This window comes from Triturus cristatus, chromosome 6 (genome assembly GCF_964204655.1).
Source record: "Triturus cristatus chromosome 6, aTriCri1.1, whole genome shotgun sequence".
Lineage (NCBI taxonomy): Eukaryota > Metazoa > Chordata > Amphibia > Caudata > Salamandridae > Triturus > Triturus cristatus.
This window is the reverse complement of record NC_140589.1, coordinates 233,978,165-233,997,376: the sequence shown is the minus strand read 5'-3', so window position 1 is coordinate 233,997,376 and position 19,212 is coordinate 233,978,165. Positions and strand designations below refer to the sequence as shown.

Below are 19,212 nucleotides of genomic sequence, written 5' to 3'. Positions count from 1 at the left end.
ATCAAGAGAAGGACACTGCGCAAAGACTCGTAAAATTTCTTGATGTGATGCAAACGTTTTGTCTGATGTGTATCACACACGCACAATAATCTGATAGAAACACATAAAATGTGCTGCTGTAAGGAAATAATGTTCCTTGATATTGAAATAACACCTGAAGTGTCCCTTAAAAACGTATTGGGAATTTTGGGGCCCGGATTTGAAAAAAAATGAGATATAAATGTCATTCAAAATATTTTAAAATGTTCTTGGACAAGAACATTTCAAATCCTACTGACCAAGTAGGAGCTTGCTTGCAAAACTCAAGGAATGCAACTCGAATGGATGCCCAATCTGAGTCAAGCTTTCTTTATGGACGGTCACTGAATGTCCAAAATGCCCCCTCCCTAGAGGTTTATATCTTATCTAATATGCACAAGTCATATTTGGACAGGTTTGCAGTTGTACCTGTTAAGCATATGTCCACTAGTCAAATGGATATGTTACTCTCTTCCTCTAGGTGTAACAGGACAACAAGCAGTTTATTTCACATGGTAGGAGATTGCCCTAAACATTGGGTATTTTGTAAAGACATGACATACCAGATTACAGGACTTATGAGCAAACACAACCTACCAACATCATATGATTACCTACTGGGGCAGATAAGAAGACCCAAATCTGATAAGTCCCATCAAAAGTAGACATGCTGCTGTTTTAAACAATCAAACTAATGCAATGAACCAATGCTCAACCCAAGCACGTACAGTATCCATCTGGCAAGAACCAATGGGTGATGGTAGAAATTGAAGTGTCAAGACCACTGCCTAGAATAAGAGAGACTGCACCTATTCTAATATCATGGGACACAATACTGTTAACCATTGTGACAAAGTTAACCAACTTTTAATTTTCAGTATTAGGCTTTTCCTGCACGAGCTATGCTTTAGACTGGCAACTTAGTCAAGTCAGAGGGATTTATTAAGCGCACATATCACCCGGAGGTCACATGGCACTGGCGTAATCTCCATAGGGACTCGTGGTCAGATGTACAGTCATTATAGATGGTCAAATAGCCAAGTTTTTAATTCCCTGCGGAATAGCTTATGGTCAGCGATGGAGAGGAGCTGTGATGGAAGCTTATTCCAGAAAGCAGGTGCAAGGAAAGAGAAAGATATACCGCCATTCCTGGCGGTGCGTAGTCTGAGAGGGGTAAGGAGACATTTGGTACTTGACCTAAGCGTCCTGCTCGGCTGATACCAGCTAAGTTTTTGGGCGAAGTAGCTTGGCCCATTTCCATACATGTTCTTATGAACCAGACAGAGAATTTTGAAGCGGATTTCAATGAAGGGTCTTCAGACTGGGCACTGATGGGTCTCTAGATGGGAGGTTTAGTACGAGTCTAGCAGCAGTATTTTGCAAAACTTGAAGCTAGGAATAGAGTTCCTCGTTTATGGAGGCCAACAGGGCATTTCCATAGTCAATACGACTTATGATTAGTCCCTGGACAAGTGGTTTCCTAGATTCAATAGGGATCCATTGAAAGATTTTGCGTAGATTACGCATAATGCCATAACAGATGCTGTTTATGTGGCTTCTCATTGACAACTGATTGTCAATCATCACTCCAAGGTTCTGCACCACGGGTTTAGGAGATGGACAGAGGCCCAGATTTTGAGGCCACCAGTCACTAGAACAGGATTCGTTAGCCTTACCAAAAAGAATGACCTCTGTCTTACTTCCATTAAGCTGTAGGTGGTTGGTACACATCCAGTTGTTGATATGGGTCATGCAATTTTTGAAACGGATCCTTGTGTCAGTGGGATCAGGGCCTAGGGTAATCAATAACTGGGTGTCATCAGCATATGACACCACGTCAAAACCGTAGGACCTGATCACTTTGGCCAGGGGTGTCACGTACAGGTTGAAGAGCATGGGACTTAAAATGGAGGCTTGTGGGACTCCTATTTTTACTGGCAGACTGCAGGAGGCCAGGGTGCCCATTTGTACGGTGGTGGTTCGGTCAGTTAGATAATTTCTGAACTAGTCCAATGCCACACACCTGACACCCATCTCCCAGAGCTGTTGTTCTAGAATGCTATAGGAGATGGTCTCGAAGGCGGCTGACAGATCTAACAGGACGAGCATGGCTGACTGCCAATGGTCCAAGGCAAGTCTAATGCTGTCTACAACCTCCACTAGAGAGGTTTCGGTGCTATGGGCAGCCCTGAACCCCGACTGTGATTAATCCAACAGTCCATAACTGGACTCAAGTACCTTTTCAAAGTAAGGAAGCAGATAAATTGGGCAGTAATTGCTAGATACCTTGGGGTCAGCAGAAGTTTTTGAATTGTCTTAACCCGCACTGCTTTCCATCTAACAGGGACTGCTGCTTGTGCTGATGACATATTAAATACATCTGTAAGGTTACTGATGAGCAAGGTGGCAATAGTTGAAAAGAAACTGGGTGAAGCCGGGTCTACTGGAGAACCCGATTTGATCTTTACCAGGGCGGTTGAAACTTCATCTGGGGTAAGTGCAGTAAAAGGGGGAAGGTGGGGTTGAGGTTAATGTCAGGGTTATCGGGATTTTTGGGTGTCATGGTATGGAAAGGAGCTATGAATTGTAATGATCTTTTCTTCAAAAAAAGTTGACAGCGTGTCTACCCATTCTTGCGAAGATGGGTTACAGGGCTGACCGGGAAGAGGAGTAATAAATTCCTTTAATATTTTATAAAACTCCTTGTTGGATGGAATTGGCAGCTTTGTTAATCCTGTTAATAAGATACAATTTTTGGCATGCCTGATATTCTCCAAGTAGCATGTTTATACTTTTGTCGATCTTCATTGGTCTTGGTTTTTCTCCATTTACGCTCAGCATTCCTACTAGAAAGCTTTTCAATTTTCAGTGATTCTGTGAACCAGGGTGATGCCCTAGGCTTGAGCTTGACCCTTGACAGAGGGGCCAAGATGTTCAAGGCCAGTGTGAATACGTCCTCAAAGGCTGTTGCTGCATGATCGATGTTCTCGGTGCAGGATAGAGACAGGGGTTAAAGTGGGGAGAAAAGGTCCCTGGAGTGCCTTTACGCCAAGGTCTTCTCCATGTAGGTTCACTACTACAGTAGTTTTTGGTGGTGGCTATTGGTAGGGAGAATCTCAGCAGGTTATGGTCAGACCAGAGCAGAGGGACAGGGGACTCAACTCTGACATTGGCTGTGTTGGTGAACAGAAGATCAAGGGTGTGACCTGCCGAGTGGGTAGGTCCCGCCACCATTTGAACTAGTCCCAATGTATTCAAGTTAGTAATCAGTTGACTTGTGTCGGGGTCTGAAAGCAATTACGCATGATAGTTAAAATCTCCAATGAGGAGAAAGTTGTCAGCAGCTAATACATGTGGGGCAAATGTCTTGAGTAGGTGGTTTATAAAATTAGTTTTCTGGCCGGGAGGTCTCTGACTTAGAGAAGAACTGTATATCTGGGTAAAGTAAACTCCATTGAAGTACATGTCTCATTTGTTTTGATGCAAAACATTTCACCTGTGACAGGTCAGTGCTGCTGTGTTGCCAAGTCCATAACTTTATATTAATCACAACTCTGATTCCTTATATGCTTGTAATATAGCTTAGACGCCCGACAGCTCATCAAATGTTTAAGTAAAAATATTTTGTTTATATATTCGTGATATCATATCGCTGTCAGTTGACACTTTTCACTACAGCTGCACTGTTCAGCTCTTTCATAGTGATCATGTATGTTTAATAATGCTTAGAATTAAAAAACTTTACATTTTCCAGTATATTTCTCCACAGAGGAATGGATAGGATGGTTAGAAAAATTGGAAGGAAATTCTTCACCCTCACTGTAGCAGAGCCTTCTACCTTATATTGCGCTCTGTGGTGACTGAGAAAGGATCACAGATTGTTTGTCCACAGGAGATCTTAAAGTGCAATTGTTCATGGTAGATAAGAACATCTTAAATTCTTTACGACCAGATCTATATGAATTTTGTTTAAGGGCAACGTTGATTCTGAGGGTAGACTCTTAACTAGAAAGTAACCTATGCAGCTATTATGATGTACAGTTCTTTAACTCATAGGTTAAAACTCCTGGTAAAATCACACAATACCATCCATGAAAATCTTTTAAGTCTTCCACCTCTGTGTGAAAAACAGAATTCCACTCAATTGTGTCTTTTTTTGCAACATTTGAGATCTTCTGAGGTCACCGTTTGGGGAAATCAATTAAACTTATTTTGGACTGTGGTTGCTGGGTCTAGATCTAATGACTTACCACACGTTTCTGAATTAACTCCTTAATCTCCCAGTGGATCACAATGGGTATTACTTTCAAGTTAGTGGAGTCAACGAAGATGCATAAGGCTTTACCTCCAAAATCAAGAATTAAATTATATAGCACACTTACCTAGCTATACAAAGTTGTGAAAGGACAGCCATATTTTATTTAATACCAGGTGCTATCATAACCAAAACAGTACCCTAAGGCTAAAACATAATGTTTTTTAAATGATAAGAAGCGTATTAAAAGAGCAAACAGAAAACCTAAATGACAGCATGAAAACTAATTTTTTTTTACCCTTCTCTAGGTATTACAATGATGTGTATGCACAACTCTCCCTGGACATTACAATATGATATCAATTTAACCATATGCAAACACAACATTAAAATTCACAGTATGAGAACTGTGGCATTTCATTACCAGTGATGAAAATCAGGTAAAATTATGAAATTCAAGAAATGCCCTTAAAATTGCAAAAGCAAAAAGACAGTAAGAAGCTGAGCCTTCTTTTTTAATCTTACCTCGTTATCCTTTTGTCTAACATAATTTGAAGGGAAGATGCCAGTTCTGCCATCAATTGAGCCTGTCCACCATTCACCTTCTTTCTGAGAGACTATAATGACATCCCCTTCAGAAAAAGTTAAATCCCCAGGTTCTGAGCTTGTGTATGTGTAGAGTGCCACATACTCTAGAAAAAAAGAAGAGTATTTTTACAAACTAACTAAAATGATGCTTGGTAGAGAGTATGTTAAGTCCACATGGTGCTTTCAGTAGGTGTTATCATTCATAAGGTTACTGCTTGTTTTCACAATAAAATACAAGCATGTTTTATGACAACATAGGAACAAATAAAATAAAATAATAAAAGTCCGTTTTTTTTATTATGTTTGCCAACCACTGTAACGTAGACCAATGCTTGACAAATGTAGCCAGCACGTTTTTGAGGAATCACATTATACTCAACACGGTAGTACTTCATCTTTGAAGGTTTAAAAATGGCCTTAATGGAGGGCTTGGAAAAATAATTCACTTCTGCACATAAACCTCAAACATATGAAAGTTAGATAGACAAAAAGAAAAAAACAAGTTACTTAGCGTCTGGAACACTCTTGGATACTCTTACTGCAGATTTCCCACATTTTGAAATATCCTAGAGGGGCCCAACTGGAGCTGGGAACTTTTTTTGACTGGGCCACCACGCCAAGCAGGTGGAGCCTTACAGCTCCACGCTAGCTTGATGCAACCCTGGAAATGACAGAGAGGCGCAGCTTATAAACACCACCTGTATGCTGAGATCAGTCTCTTTTCCTCGTCCTCAGATCTGGAGGGTAAAATAATTGTAGGTGACAGGCTGTTAACTTGGGATATTGCTAGCTGATAAATAGTATCACACCACATAATGGGGATGTGGGAGGGCAGTGAGGATTCTGCAGTTAGAGTTTCTAGCATAAAGAGAACTACCAAAGGTAAGTAACTTGTTCTCCTGAGGGATACTGCTAACTGCAGATTCCTCACCTTCAGAATAGATATCAAAGCAGTACCTCTCAAAGGTGGAGGGTCTCAGATCAAAAAGTCCTGCAGGAAACAATAAGCCAAGTGACCTTCTTGTCGGAACTGGCTGTTAAGCCTGCAGTGCACTATGTAAGTATGCACCGATGCCCAGGTTGCAGCCTGGTAGAACAGGCAAACTGTGTACCAATGCATTGTACCAGCCTCGGACCTGGTGAAATGGTATCTCGGGACTCAGGGGCAGTTTCGTCGTCAGTGAGTAGCAGACCTTAATGCAGAGAACTGTACACTTCAACAGGGTCTTCTACTCATCCTTCCCTTTCTGTGCTACAGAAATTTCAACAAAAAGCTGATCGCCCCCTCGATGGGCTGGAGTACGAGCAATATAAAAATGGAAAGCTCTCTTTGGGTCCAACCAATGCAGAATTTCCTTCTCTTTTGATGAGTTACAGAAGTAAAAACACTGGTGCCGTAATTAATTAGTAGGAATTCATTACAATTCATGTTCACGAGCCGTAATTAAGTATCCAATGATGAAGAGTGTCACAACTTTCAGTAAAAAAGGTCACCCAAGTCATCTGCTCTAATTAGTCTTGAAAGAAAGTTGTGTAGTGAAGTTACCTGCAGTTCACTCTTGTGATGAGCGGACACAACCGCAAAGAGTAAAATAGCTGTCAGGGACAAGAGATGCAGGAAGTAATTATGCATACACTGAAAGGGCATACACAAGAAATGTCAAGACCAAGTTAAGCTCCCACTGGGGCACTGCAAACAGTGATTAGAGTTTGAATGGCTGGAGTGGAAACATGTGTGCCAACCTTTAATAAACCGCATTGCAACTAAGTTGTCCCAGTGCCCAGCATAGATGGATTTTGTGGGAGGGCGTCTGGCAGCGAGGGTGTCATCTACCACTTTAAAAGCCAGCTCAAATGCAGTAAGTTGCTTTTGCTCAATGTTCACACATGGCCTGATCGGAGGACAGATGCTCATGCTCAGGAGCTCCAGTTACCACGCTCTACTGGTTCAGCCAGGGCTCTCCCCACTGATCAAATTTGCCCTGCGCCACCTAAGGATGCAGCTGCCACTCGTGATCCACCAAGCAATATCTGCTCAATTTGTCCAATTTGGCATTCAGGGAACTAGCCAGGTAGTTAAGACACTAGATATTCTGTTGCTCCGGCCACCTCTACAAATGCAAAATACCTTCTCGCACAGGGTCCAGGACCCCACTCCACCAAGCTTGTTGCAGTACCACATGGCAGCAGGATTCTCAATGATAACCTGCACTAGCCTCCCCATGATAGATGGCAGGAAAGTCTTAAGGGCCAAATGACAGGATAAAAAATCCAGAAGACTAAAATGGAGTTGGCGCTCTGCCGGAGACCAGAAACCTCACCCAGATGACTTTCCCAAACCAGCAGCAGTGCATAATTAAACAATGTAAGCTCTGAGTGGGTAAGGGAGGCCAGTCTGCCGCAGGGGAAGTTGGGAAAGGTAAACCACCACTGCAGTTCTTGGGCCTTCTCCTTTGAAATCTGAAGGCCTCAATGGAGCCAGAGAGGCAGTCTTGATGCCGGGCCCACTAAGATTTCTGGTTCTATGGAAGGACTCGCATTTGCCACCTGGAGTTACTGACAAGGAGGATGCACGAGGCCAAAAGACGAAGAAGCCTCAGAGTCATACTCAGCAACCTTAAACCTTGGCGTATTCAGAATCGCCCCAATGAAAGGGAGCCTCTGTGAGTGAATTAGGTGAAACTTTGACTGGTGTATGGTAAAACCTAAGGACATTAAAAGTTACACTGTCATTCACAGGTGGTCTACAACTGACTGCGGTAACCCAGTTTTCATCAACCAGTCATCAAGGTATGGAAATATGAAAACTCAATGGAGTCAGGTTTAACCTTGCTAGTGGAAGCATGAACAAAATGGCTCACCGGTGTAGGGTGTTTAGTCAAAAAACGTAGGACACCTGCAGGCCTATGACTCCTGGCTACTGTCCTGATAACTGCAGAGAGAGAACATCATTTGACCACATAGTCATTAAAGCGTTGGGTAGGGTTTCATTAAAAGACAGCAATGGCTGAAACGTCATAGGCCATGGCTGAATAATCTCTGTGCGGATATTAGACTTTGTTTCAATCCTGTGAAGTGTGATTCTAGCATCTCAGCTGCCCTCCTAACTACTTGTGCAAACTAAGAACTTTACTTCTGGTAGGTCTATGCATAATGTATCATCTGAATAATGAGGAGGGAGCAGAGCATCTCCTTCCTCTTCATCATCTGTATCTTGATGGACTCTGCCTGGATCATGTACAAAGCAGTGTCAGAGCCAAAAAGAGAATGTAGCCTCTGTTTGTAAATGCATCGCAGTAGTGGTGTAGCTGCATAACAATTGGTTGCTCTTTTGTGATCCTGCAGCACATCATTGGTCGTGCTTGGACTAACTGACTTCAGCTCAGGGTCCAATCTGCTTTGGTGTGGTCGGAACCAGAACGGATCTTGGGGCCAGGGTTGAAGTGCTGGTAATTAGTCCCAGAATGACAGACCCCCATTGGGGGAGAACCCACCAGCAGTAATCTGTTTGGAGGCCCCTGGGGCTATGTAGGGCCTGAAGATGCACCAGAGAAAGTAAATAACACACTAAAGATTTACAGCATGGCTTCCTTAAAGTCCTCGATCTACTGTGGGGTTGAGTGTTGTGGGGCCAGCTGAGGTGTCAGTTCCAAGGCTGGGGGTCTTGTAGGAGTACAGCTTAGATCTGGACACTTCAAGCCTTGTCTTTGGAATGCTTTCTTGAGTTTGAATATGGAAATGGACTTACCGGAAAATTTTGATTGGGAAGTGGAGCAGCGGCAGGACTCGGTCTGCAAATTGGAATGGAAGCGGGACCTGTCTGCCGGACACAACTTCCAATGCTCAAAGATGTACAGCTCCACCTTGTTTGTCCTCAAATAGCCTTTGCGGGCATTAGGGTTCAATGGTCATACGACCTGGAGTTGTGACTGGAGCTCAGGCACACCTTGTGATGGGGTCCATAACTAAAGTCTGCTTGTGGAAACCTTGGCATGGCTTTAAGCCTGTCATTTTTGGAGGATCATGATTCCCTAGCATTCTAGCTTGTCGAAAAATGAAACCGCTGGAAGACTAACAAAGTTGGGAGTGGAGCTCTGGATCAGTGTCAAAGGCGCTAGACTGAATCTGGAAAAATCTTTCAGCAGTACTCCTGCATGACTCTCAGGTGGCACAGTTCGGCTCCCCTTTGGCTGTATAGCGCCCGAAAGTGGCGGAGTGGAGTGGCATAAAGGAGCCAGCCCTGCATGCTGATGTCAGCTTCTTTCTTTCTGTGCCCTTTGATGCATACCCAGAGCTCCACTCCACAAGTAGCTCGCCAATCACCCACTGCTTCTAACTAAAGGAATATTTGGTATCTGCATCTATCCCTTTGAGACTGTAGTTGACATTGTACTTGAGGAGCTTGAGCAATTTTCTTTTTAAATAAGCTGGGGCTGCTGCTTCTGTTTTCAATCTAAATAAGGACTTTAGCTGTGCCACAGAGAGAGAGAGAGAGGTTGCTAATTGCCAGTGCTTTTAGCCATCTTTTCCTTGGAGTTATTGGCTTTTTAACGTTACATGGGAGGCTATGACCCAATGATGCTAGATGTTCCGGTAGAACATCTTGCACGAAAACTCTCCCTAGCTGTAGAAGCTCTTAAGCCATTTAGCAGTCAGCCAAGGTCAATTGTGCAGCTGCAGAGACTTCTTGCATGTAAGACCCAGGGGCATGGCACTATCACAATGGGTCCCTTCGCCAACATCTTCAAAGTTAGACATCACCCTTGCATCAGCAGCACAATACCGTTGGAAGCTGCCTTTTTGCTATCCCTCTCTGATGTAAAAAAAAAATAAAAAAAAATAGACTAGTTTAAATACTGAAAATTAAACTATTTGTTAGATCCATCAACCAACGAACACTTTTTATGTGGACCAACTTCCATGCAAAACATCATATAATAAAGTCCTAGTTGCCCAGTGGGACAGGCATAGCCAGAGAAGCTTACTTATCATTGCTAATGGCATTTTGAAAATAAATAAATCGAACCTGGAGCTACACAAGTATTATTAGTGAGAAACGCATTCCATTCCACAGTTCCCAAATGCATAAAAGTTGGAACAAAGGGACTAAGGCACAGCTGTGGGAGAGCCAAACATACCCAGTAACCGTGGCAATTTTGCATGAGTATGGATAGCTATCTGGTAGAAAGTCTTCCAATGTTCAGCTTGGCAGATGGAGATATTTCGAGAACCAGATATGTTTTTCACCAGTGAGCAGACCAAAGCACATCAAATGCAATTAGTGACATCTTGGATATATTTAACACCTCTGGGTCGACAACCAAAAAAAGGGTAACCAGGGTCATTTTGAGGATACATCTAACTAGAGGAGAGCAATGTGCACAAACAAAATGAAGACTTTTGGCTGAGTATGACCCAGTTTGGAAGAATAACCTCGTCAAATGGAACCTCAATTAGCTTTTCCAATAATAAGGATTTGGGCTACCAATTACTGAAGTTTATTACATTTTTTCAAAACGGATATAAATTAGGAACCCTAATAGACTATCAATAAAAGGACAAAATTACACTTTCTGACAATAACTCTAGTAAACCTTTTCAACTGCAACACCTCCTTGTGGAAAATCCACTTGTGACACATCCTTGCTCTCGTTAGAAGTGCTCTCTAAACCATCTCGGGGTTTCACTGTTATTCAGGACTGTAGATGCCAGTTTGCCCTCTATAGTTCCACTCCTCTAACATTGACTTTGGTGGGGGCTGGGTCACGGTTCTGTAAATAAGCAGCAATACCAGTGAGAGTCGGTGATTCTACAGAGGTTCTAGTGATATCAGAAAGTGCCCTTTGTTACAGTGTTTGAGCCCTACATGAGCAATATCAAGAGGAGAAGACATTGACCCTCAACAGTTTTTGTCAGGACTATGCTCTGTTTCAGAACACACTGCTCCACCATCTCTTTGATCCAGATTCGAGCCAGGGGGAGCAGAAGCAATTTGAGGGAGTGACTACATTTTCCAGACGGTCTCGGGCACTAACTCATCTGGGTCTGTCAGTGGTCCATCCTGCATGGCTGAATAAAGGTTCATAAGGAATTAGAAGAACCAGTATAAGTCCAAAAGCCAAGAGTTACTATGTGTTCTTCCTGGCAAGGAAGGGTGTAAGAGGATTGAGAGGGCAATACATTCCTCTTTATTTCAGAGGCAAGCTATTGAAACAAAACTAAGGGTTATAAATTCAGACTGACAAAATGTCATGTTCGAAAAAGATGGAAAACAAAGGATATTTTTGTAAAATAGTTTTAAAAAACCTACATAGTTTTTAAGGAGCATATGAAAATTATGCTTTTTAAACTGTATTAAGTGTTGCACACATATATGATTCATAGTACTTTTAACTGAAATACTGGTAGCTAAAGAGACAATGACAACAAAACTACCATAAAGGAAACTTCATACGCTCTAGTCTCCGGTGTCGGTGAGTGGCTATATTCCAAAAGCTAAGGTCAGCTTCGGATAGCTTAAGACTATAGTGGTCTGGATTACTCCACGCTAAGAACAGATGCAGCCATTGCATGAACAAAACAGTGACCAAAAGCCAATGCAAAGTAGTTTACATAACTAATTATTGAATAAACATGCACGCTAGTTCACAGTTATATAAACAATCCAATGGCACGCACATCTACTGACCTAGTACCAAATCCTACTGTTCAGGAATATAAAGAGCCAGTGAAAACGTGTTTACCTGACTTTCACAAATGAAGTGACTACTGGAATCACAAAGAACATAAGCTTTACAGGTTTCCCTTTACCATAGACAGAGATGCCACGTAACCAATAAAAGAAGAGACCAGCAACCTTTCTATAGCTAATGCAGTTTCCAGTACAATAGACAACCAAGCAAATTTTAGATACAAAGGTTATTTATGACACCAGTCAAAGGATTATCAACCACCTCCTAGCAGGAAGTCACCAAGTAGTACTGTATCTAGAACACCTTCATCCAAACATTTGGGGCCTTTACGAATAAATACCCACTATCCACAGGTGCAACTATAGGATATTTTGGATATTAAAAAAGAAGGAACTGTGGTACCAAATCATGACTGTTATAAACTTCCCGAACCTGTCAAGTATCATGTGCATTGTCACAATAGGTGGAAAGGCACACACCAGGTTTAACATTGTGGGGCTAAATATCCCATAACTCCTCTCTATAACACTGCACTGGTGAAGAACATAAACCACTTCCTGTTATGATTTCTATTTCTACCACTTGATGAACAAATGTTAAAATTTCCGTTTCTAATGCCCAATGTCATATTATCACTGCTTCTCAGTTCAACGTTATGATTCCTGATCTCTCATTTGTTCACACACTACATTGCAGTTGTTTTATTAGTCAGGACTAAAATATATTTCACTGAGAACCTGATTTATGGAAAGATATCAAGACGAGCCCGATATCCAACAGACTTATATAGAGTTGTCATTATGGGTACAACCACAGGCCACTGTCAGGTCTCCCATGTGAGTTTCCAGGCTGGAATAAATAAAAATGGTCATCAGCAGAGTCTAACAATCTGATAGAACAAAATCTTGGCCTGTGTCAAACAAATAAGATCTTGACACCTGGTAGACAACACTCAATCCTTTATAAGTCGATATGATGTGTTAATTTCATTCCCAATAGCTACTGTCAAGACCTCATCTTCAGCTTTGACTGAGGCACCAAAGGAGAGAATGGAGTAGGCAGAGTAGGAGGCATGCTATATTGCTGAGATTAACCACTGTTTGCACTTAATCCTTCCTGGGGAGGTTTGTGGATATCAGGTTGAATTTTGGCTAAGTTCTGGAAAATCCAAAAATATGTAGCTGATGCACAGCTATGCAAAGTGCCAAGGCCCAACACCACTTTCTATAATGCATCCTTGACTGCTACCACTGCCAGCACCAAAGAAAAGACTCTAGGTGCTGATAACAAGCTAAAAAGAATTAACAGGTGTGGAAAACGTGTAATATTTTACTTGGCATAAGCGACAGCCATTTTGGCTGTGGTGTCCATTTAAGTTTCCTTCATAATTCTTTCATCTTTTCACTCTGCCTGTGCTATCTCTTTTAGTTGACTTCCTGACTCAGCTAAAAGTAATGTACGTGCTGAGAATTTGTAGCTGCCAGAGCACCTCAGATGTTAACTGTCAATCATTTACTGCTGCCGTAAGCACTCGTGCTCCCCCTCCAACTTTGCTGACCAAGTGGTTATTCATCTGCCCGTGTTTGCTGAAAACTATTCCTAAAACTTGTTCTCCCTATTTCTGTTCACATGCTTACAGTGCAGAAAACCTATATAAAAGCCCTGTGTTGTCTGACACTTCAGTGTACTACCACAGGCAGCACTTGAGAGTGCTGTGTGGATGTGGTCCCACTCATGAGTGATTAATAAACTTGTTATGTATTCCCAACTCCAGTGCTGATCTCTACTTTGTTGGTCTATGAACCCGTGGACAAATGGGTGACCCTGCACCAGTGTACCCCTAAAAAGGTACATTTTCACTCAGGAGCTCATGTAGTTGGTGTGACTGCAACAGTGGCGGGGGAGACTGACACTGCCTATACTTCAGCCCCCTAGAGTAGCCTCGGAATTTCCGCAGCTGGCGAGGGATCTGTTTGAGGTGTCAAGAGACGCAGGGGGCATACTGTGGCTCTACCTCTTTAAAATGTTCCAAGACAGAATCAGTTGTGTTACCACTGAAAGGCCTAGCCTCAACAGAGGCCTGTATGTCTTCAGTGAATCCTTAAGAGTGCATTCAAGCATGGTGCTGGAGCAGCAAAATGGTGTCAACAGCAATTAACAGAAAGTATTGACTGATCTCAATGCCAGGATGGCAAAAGAGAACATTTGTTTTCTTAATGCCTCAATCCTTTCCAGGTAAGTATTGGGGAATGAATTGGGGTTCACCTTGGTGGTTGTAGCCTAAATAGACTCTCTAGAGTAGGACGCTTAGTGAGAAAATCAGGGTCGCCAGGCACCCATCTGTGACGACAGAACACCTGCATATTCACAAGTTGGCAAGAACAGGGATTTGATCAGGTGCCCATTAAGGTGTCAGTGATGGCCTAACTGAAACAGAGCCAGGGCTGGCCCAGGTTGTAAGATTTCCACAAGGACATTTGTCTTAACCTCAACAGAGGTCAGTTGGAGGTCCAAAATCTCAGCTGCCCATTTAATTACCACTGCGAATTATGCCCTCCTATCCGCTGAAGGCCCAACTGGCAAGCTTAACTATTTATCTGGGGTAGTATCAGGCGACAGCCTTCTTGTAAACTTAAGTAAAAATTGTTATCATAATAATGGGGTAAATCATCCCCATTCTCACCATCATCATATTTGAATGGTGGCAAGCTTGGATCAGGCTCCAGGCAAACACGTAATAGAGCCTATAAGCATGCATCCGCCATAGTATGGGCATAGGATTGGAATCAGGCTGTATAGTACAGGATGTGCTTTAGTAATTTTGTAGCGCAACATCAGTTGGGATTGTGATAATGTTGGTTCTGAGTAAGGCATTGGAGCCAGCACCAGATACTCCTCTGGCACCACTGGTACTGGGAAAGAGGGACAAATGCGGGCTGTGGAGCCGGGTTGAAAGTCTGTACTGGAGCCGGTACAGAGTCAGTAACGGGTCCTATGGGGCCAGACAGTGCAGAGGACGGATCAGCCAATGGTAACTAAACTAGGAGCCGCAGAGGATCCTTGAGACCTAAAGGTGTGTCAGAGATAGCCGGAAAAGTGCCAAATGTCTACAGCAGGCTTTTCCAACAAGTAGATATTGAGCTACTGGTAGCTCACCAGCAACCTGTAAGTAGCTCTCCTGTGTGCATCCCAGCCTATAAAATTTGTAAGCTTTTGCTTAGTTTAGTAATTCAATGTATACCAAAAAAGAAAGTGTATATTTGAGACAAAAATATGTGCATTTGCAGATCTCATGGGATGATGTTTGGAGAAAAGTGGTTGTATTTCCAAAGTTTATTTAGATCTGATATTTGAGTGATAAATCAGGTTGCATTGGAGGGCTTTGCAGCTATAGCTGTTATGTACTACCCATGTTGAGGTCTTCCAAACTGATAAAGTCATTTTTCCAACAGTACTGGAAACCAAGCCTGGTGCAATGAGAGGATCACAGCAGGTAATCTTGCATGGGGGAGGCTGCTAATAGAATCTTTTTTTTATGTGATCACAACTACAGCATTAAGAATATGAGCAGATCTGGATGATTTCTATTGAACATAAGTTGCTCTTATTATAGAAAATCATGGAGATCCCTGGTCTACAGCATGGCATCCTAAAAGTCTTATATTTGCAACGGTGTCCCAGGTAGCCCAGGAAATTTGGAGCACACCAGGGACAAATGAGGAATCAGCTCTACAATCTGCGATCTTGAGAAAGACCGACTGACACTGACGCCTTATCTTTGTATACAGAATGGCAGGATAGGGGTTGAGCCTTGTGCTTACGTTTGGACTTCAATTTTGACTTACCAAAGGACTTCAACCACAAAGTTGATCTCTCACAGAAATGACCTCGAAAGTGGGAGTCAATCTGTGTCCTTGACTAGGATTTACATGAGACCCAAAACTTACTTTTGTATTCAGCGACATACAGCTTTGCTTTTTGGTCCCAGATGGCTTTTGGGTAAATGAGGACACAATTGTTACACATATTCAAGTTGTGTCCCGAGACCAAACACAACAGGAACACCTCGTGCGGGTCCATGATAGAAATTTGTCTTCTACAGTTGAGCCATCGTGTGAAATCTCTTAAGATGCGATACTGTTCTCTAAGCACACTAGATTTTTCTGTTTTATGACTCGTTGGAAGGCTAACGAAATTGGGTGCGGAGCTCTTGATCATCATCAGAAGTCTCAGTAAGGCCAGAACTGATATCAGTGCACAGGGTTGGCACACAGCTGCACAATGCCACTTAGTGGCACGCAAGAGCATTACTAGTGAAAGCTTTCTGGAGCCAATCTTAGCACCTGGAAATTTTCTATCATGAGGAATTTGTGGTTAGAAGTATACATCAGACAGCATTTTTTGGACGTTGGTGGAGAACAGATACAAATTTTTAGGGGGACTTTCGGATACAGGTCAAAGGGCACCGGAAAAAGGACCCGAGATTAGAGCGCAGGGCTGGGGCCTATACATGGTTCCAGGCCATCACTTTCGGAGACAGGAGGAAGCTGCTGTGAAGTAAAATGGTCCTACATATAAGTACAGCAGAACAACTGCTGGAATTAATTTCCTGATCCAGTCTGGCACCTGCAGGGATTTGAAAGGTGAGGAATTTATGGTTAGAAGAGCCATCAGAATTCTGACTAGGTCCACAAACGGGAAGTTGCTGTAGCCCAGAAGACTATGATTTAAGAGTAGGACACTGGAGATGTGCTGCTGTGGGTCTATATCTATAAAAGGGACATCTCGACTAGTTAAGAGAGGACAGAAGCTGCCCTAACCCCGAGGACAAGAGCAAGGCTGAGTTGACTGAGACCCGCTCTAAGGACACTTGAGGAATTGAGAAAGCTCATAAGTCTAAAAAGTTGTGCACCCAACCTGGCCATACCTTGACTCAATGACAACTGAATGAGCGGAGTTTCAAGCATATGCTTAGCTGTATCTATTGGTTGGTCTTCAATGTGAATTGGCTTATGTTACAATGTTAGCATCTCAGAAGGAGCACCCCAATCCTATATTTGAGATTACTTAAATGTTTGTCACATTTTGACATAAAACAATGAATGCACACATGATGAAAACATGTTATCAGAATAATTTCTCAAACATGTGAAACGCTTTTTTCAGTTCCAAATGGACTGAAATGTTATTCTTACCTTCTCCAGGCGCAGAAGAACTTGAAGCAGACTTCTTGTTGACAACTGCATAAACAGTCTCTGGTCTGCAGGTAAAAGATGACATTTATTTACCATATTACAAATAACCTCAAGGAACTTAAGGGAAGATATGCCAGCGCAACCCTATGACACAAACTTTATTAGAGAAGATGGAAATAAGAATAATGCTGGGGAGTTCAATGAAGAAGAAATTTCATATGCTACATGTGCAAGCCTATTTCTATTCTGGCTATCCAGCTGAACTTTGAAGATAACACCATCAATATATGAGTCTCAGCAAGACCTGAGCATCTAAAACAATTACTGGTCTGAGGTAAAAGGGAAACTACATAAAAGTGGGAACTCTTCCCAAAGAAGACATAGACATTCTTTTGAAAGTAGAAAAAAGGACATTGCTGTGTTTTAAGAACCATAAGGCAGTGTAACAGAATGTTTGGCACCCTCAACATACAGATCGTTATTAATCAAACTACTAACCAAACCACTAAGGGCCTGTCTTTGGGATCCAGAAGACATCAATTGTTCATGCTAACACAGCTGGAGCAAAGCAGTTATCTGGGGTATAGGCAATTTCTATTCGCAGGTAGGTAGCTTAGCCTTTAAAAATGCAAGGTGTTTATTTCTTTCTTAAAAAAAACAAAGATTACCAAAATATAAGCAAAAAAGACAATGCCTAAGAGTTTTTTACTGCATCACAAAGGGAATTTTGCCTTCAATTGTAAAAATGACTTGAATTAATATCGGAACGGTTCGATCACACTAAAGACAAGATGTGACAAGGTGGAGCCTTGTGTAATGTCAGAATGCAATAGTCTGAGGTACGTATGCCTTCTGTGGCACCCCACCCTTTTTTTATTTTAGGCTATTCGAGTTAGATTTCCCTACCCATCAGAGTTGGGCACATAGCCATCCTGCTGTGGCAGCATAGAAAATGGACAGGAGCGATATTTCGAGGACTACAGACATGCCAGAGAACTTGCAAGGTTCAGTAGGGCCTTACCCTGTTCCTGAACCTTTCCATATACACACCCACCCACACAAAAGCAGTAGGATTTAGAACAAGTTACTTACCTTCAATACTCCTCTTTCTGCCACTTTCCTAGATGACTGGAAGCATGCAGAAGTCAACGTCATCTTCAAAAAAACATTGGCTGACCCTAGCAAGCAGAGTAATTTCCGTCCCACCTCGAACACCACAATTTACTGGACCAAACTCAATCAGGATTTCAGGGCAACCACAGCACAAAAACAGCCCTTACTGTGTTCACAGACTACATCCGTGGTATAAAGGACTGGGAACAAATTCAGCCCTCATCCTACTCGATCTCTCCGTAGCCTTTGATACAGTCTCCCACCACACCCTCATCAGCAGACTGCACGACGTAGGCATCCAAGGGCCGGCCCTCAAATGGATAGGATCCTTTCTCACAGAAAAAGCACAGCGAGTAAGACTACCACCATACACATCAAAATCCAAGGAGGTGATTTGCATATTCCTTCAAGGTTTATCACTCAGCCCAACCCTGTTCGACATCTACATGTCCTCGCTTCCCAACATCATTAGATCAAAAGGCATCACCATGATATCCTCGCTGATGACATCCAACTTATTCCCTTTCTGACAGACAAGTTCACCACCACCAAAACCAACTACTTCAACTGCATGATCAACGTAGGAGACTGGATGAGATCCAACTGCCTGAAACTCAACTTTGAAAAGATTAAAGTGTTGAACTTCAGGAACAAGAACTCCCCATGGGACTCCACCTGGTGGCCTTCAGAGCTTGGACCAACACCCACTCCAACCGGCCAGGCCAGAAACATGGGAATCATCCTGGATGACAAGCTAAACATGACAATGCAGGACAACGTGGCCAGCTCTTCCTGCTTCCACATTCTTTGCATAGTCAGCAAAATATTCAAATGGCTACCCCTGCCCACCAGAGGCACCGTCACACAAGCCCTCAACACTAGTAGATTAGACTACTGCAATGCACTACACTGCCTCCAGAACATCCAGATTGCCACAGTGAGACTCATCGTTAACCTCCCACGACGCACCACACCACACCTCGGAGAGTGCCACTGGCTCCCCATCCACAAACACAGCTGATTCAACCTCCTCACGCATGCATACAAAGCACCGCACAACATCGGATCCACATACCTGAACAACCGCCTGCACTTCCACCAACCCACCAGACACCTGTGCTCAGCTACACTCTCACTCGCAGACAGCCCCCGCATCCACAAGAGCAGGACAGGAGGCTGAGAATTTTCCCACATGGAGGGGTTCTGAATAGACTCAAACCAGATGTCCTTCAGGACCGAGCAGGCGCAATTACCCTCTCATCCAACCTGATTGTCCAGGCAATAGTGCTTTGTGAACGTACTGAGGAACACCAACGTAGCTGCCTGGCAAATGTCTAGGACAAGGACTCCG

The 19,212-nt window shown here is 42.9% G+C and overlaps 1 protein-coding gene across 2 annotated transcripts in view; it reads right to left on the bottom strand.

Annotated features, from left to right (window-relative positions):
• Nucleotides 1–19,212, bottom strand: part of ITSN2 (intersectin 2) — a 1,173,023-nt gene that overhangs the window by 337,412 nt on the left and 816,399 nt on the right. For both annotated transcript variants that reach the window (XM_085610587.1, XM_085610588.1), the window contains 2 exons: nucleotides 16,749–16,813; nucleotides 4,799–4,965 (listed from right to left, as the gene is read on the bottom strand). In XM_085610587.1, coding sequence (XP_085466713.1) covers nucleotides 4,799–4,965; nucleotides 16,749–16,813 — 232 coding nt within the window. The remainder of the gene's footprint in view (nucleotides 1–4,798; nucleotides 4,966–16,748; nucleotides 16,814–19,212) is intronic.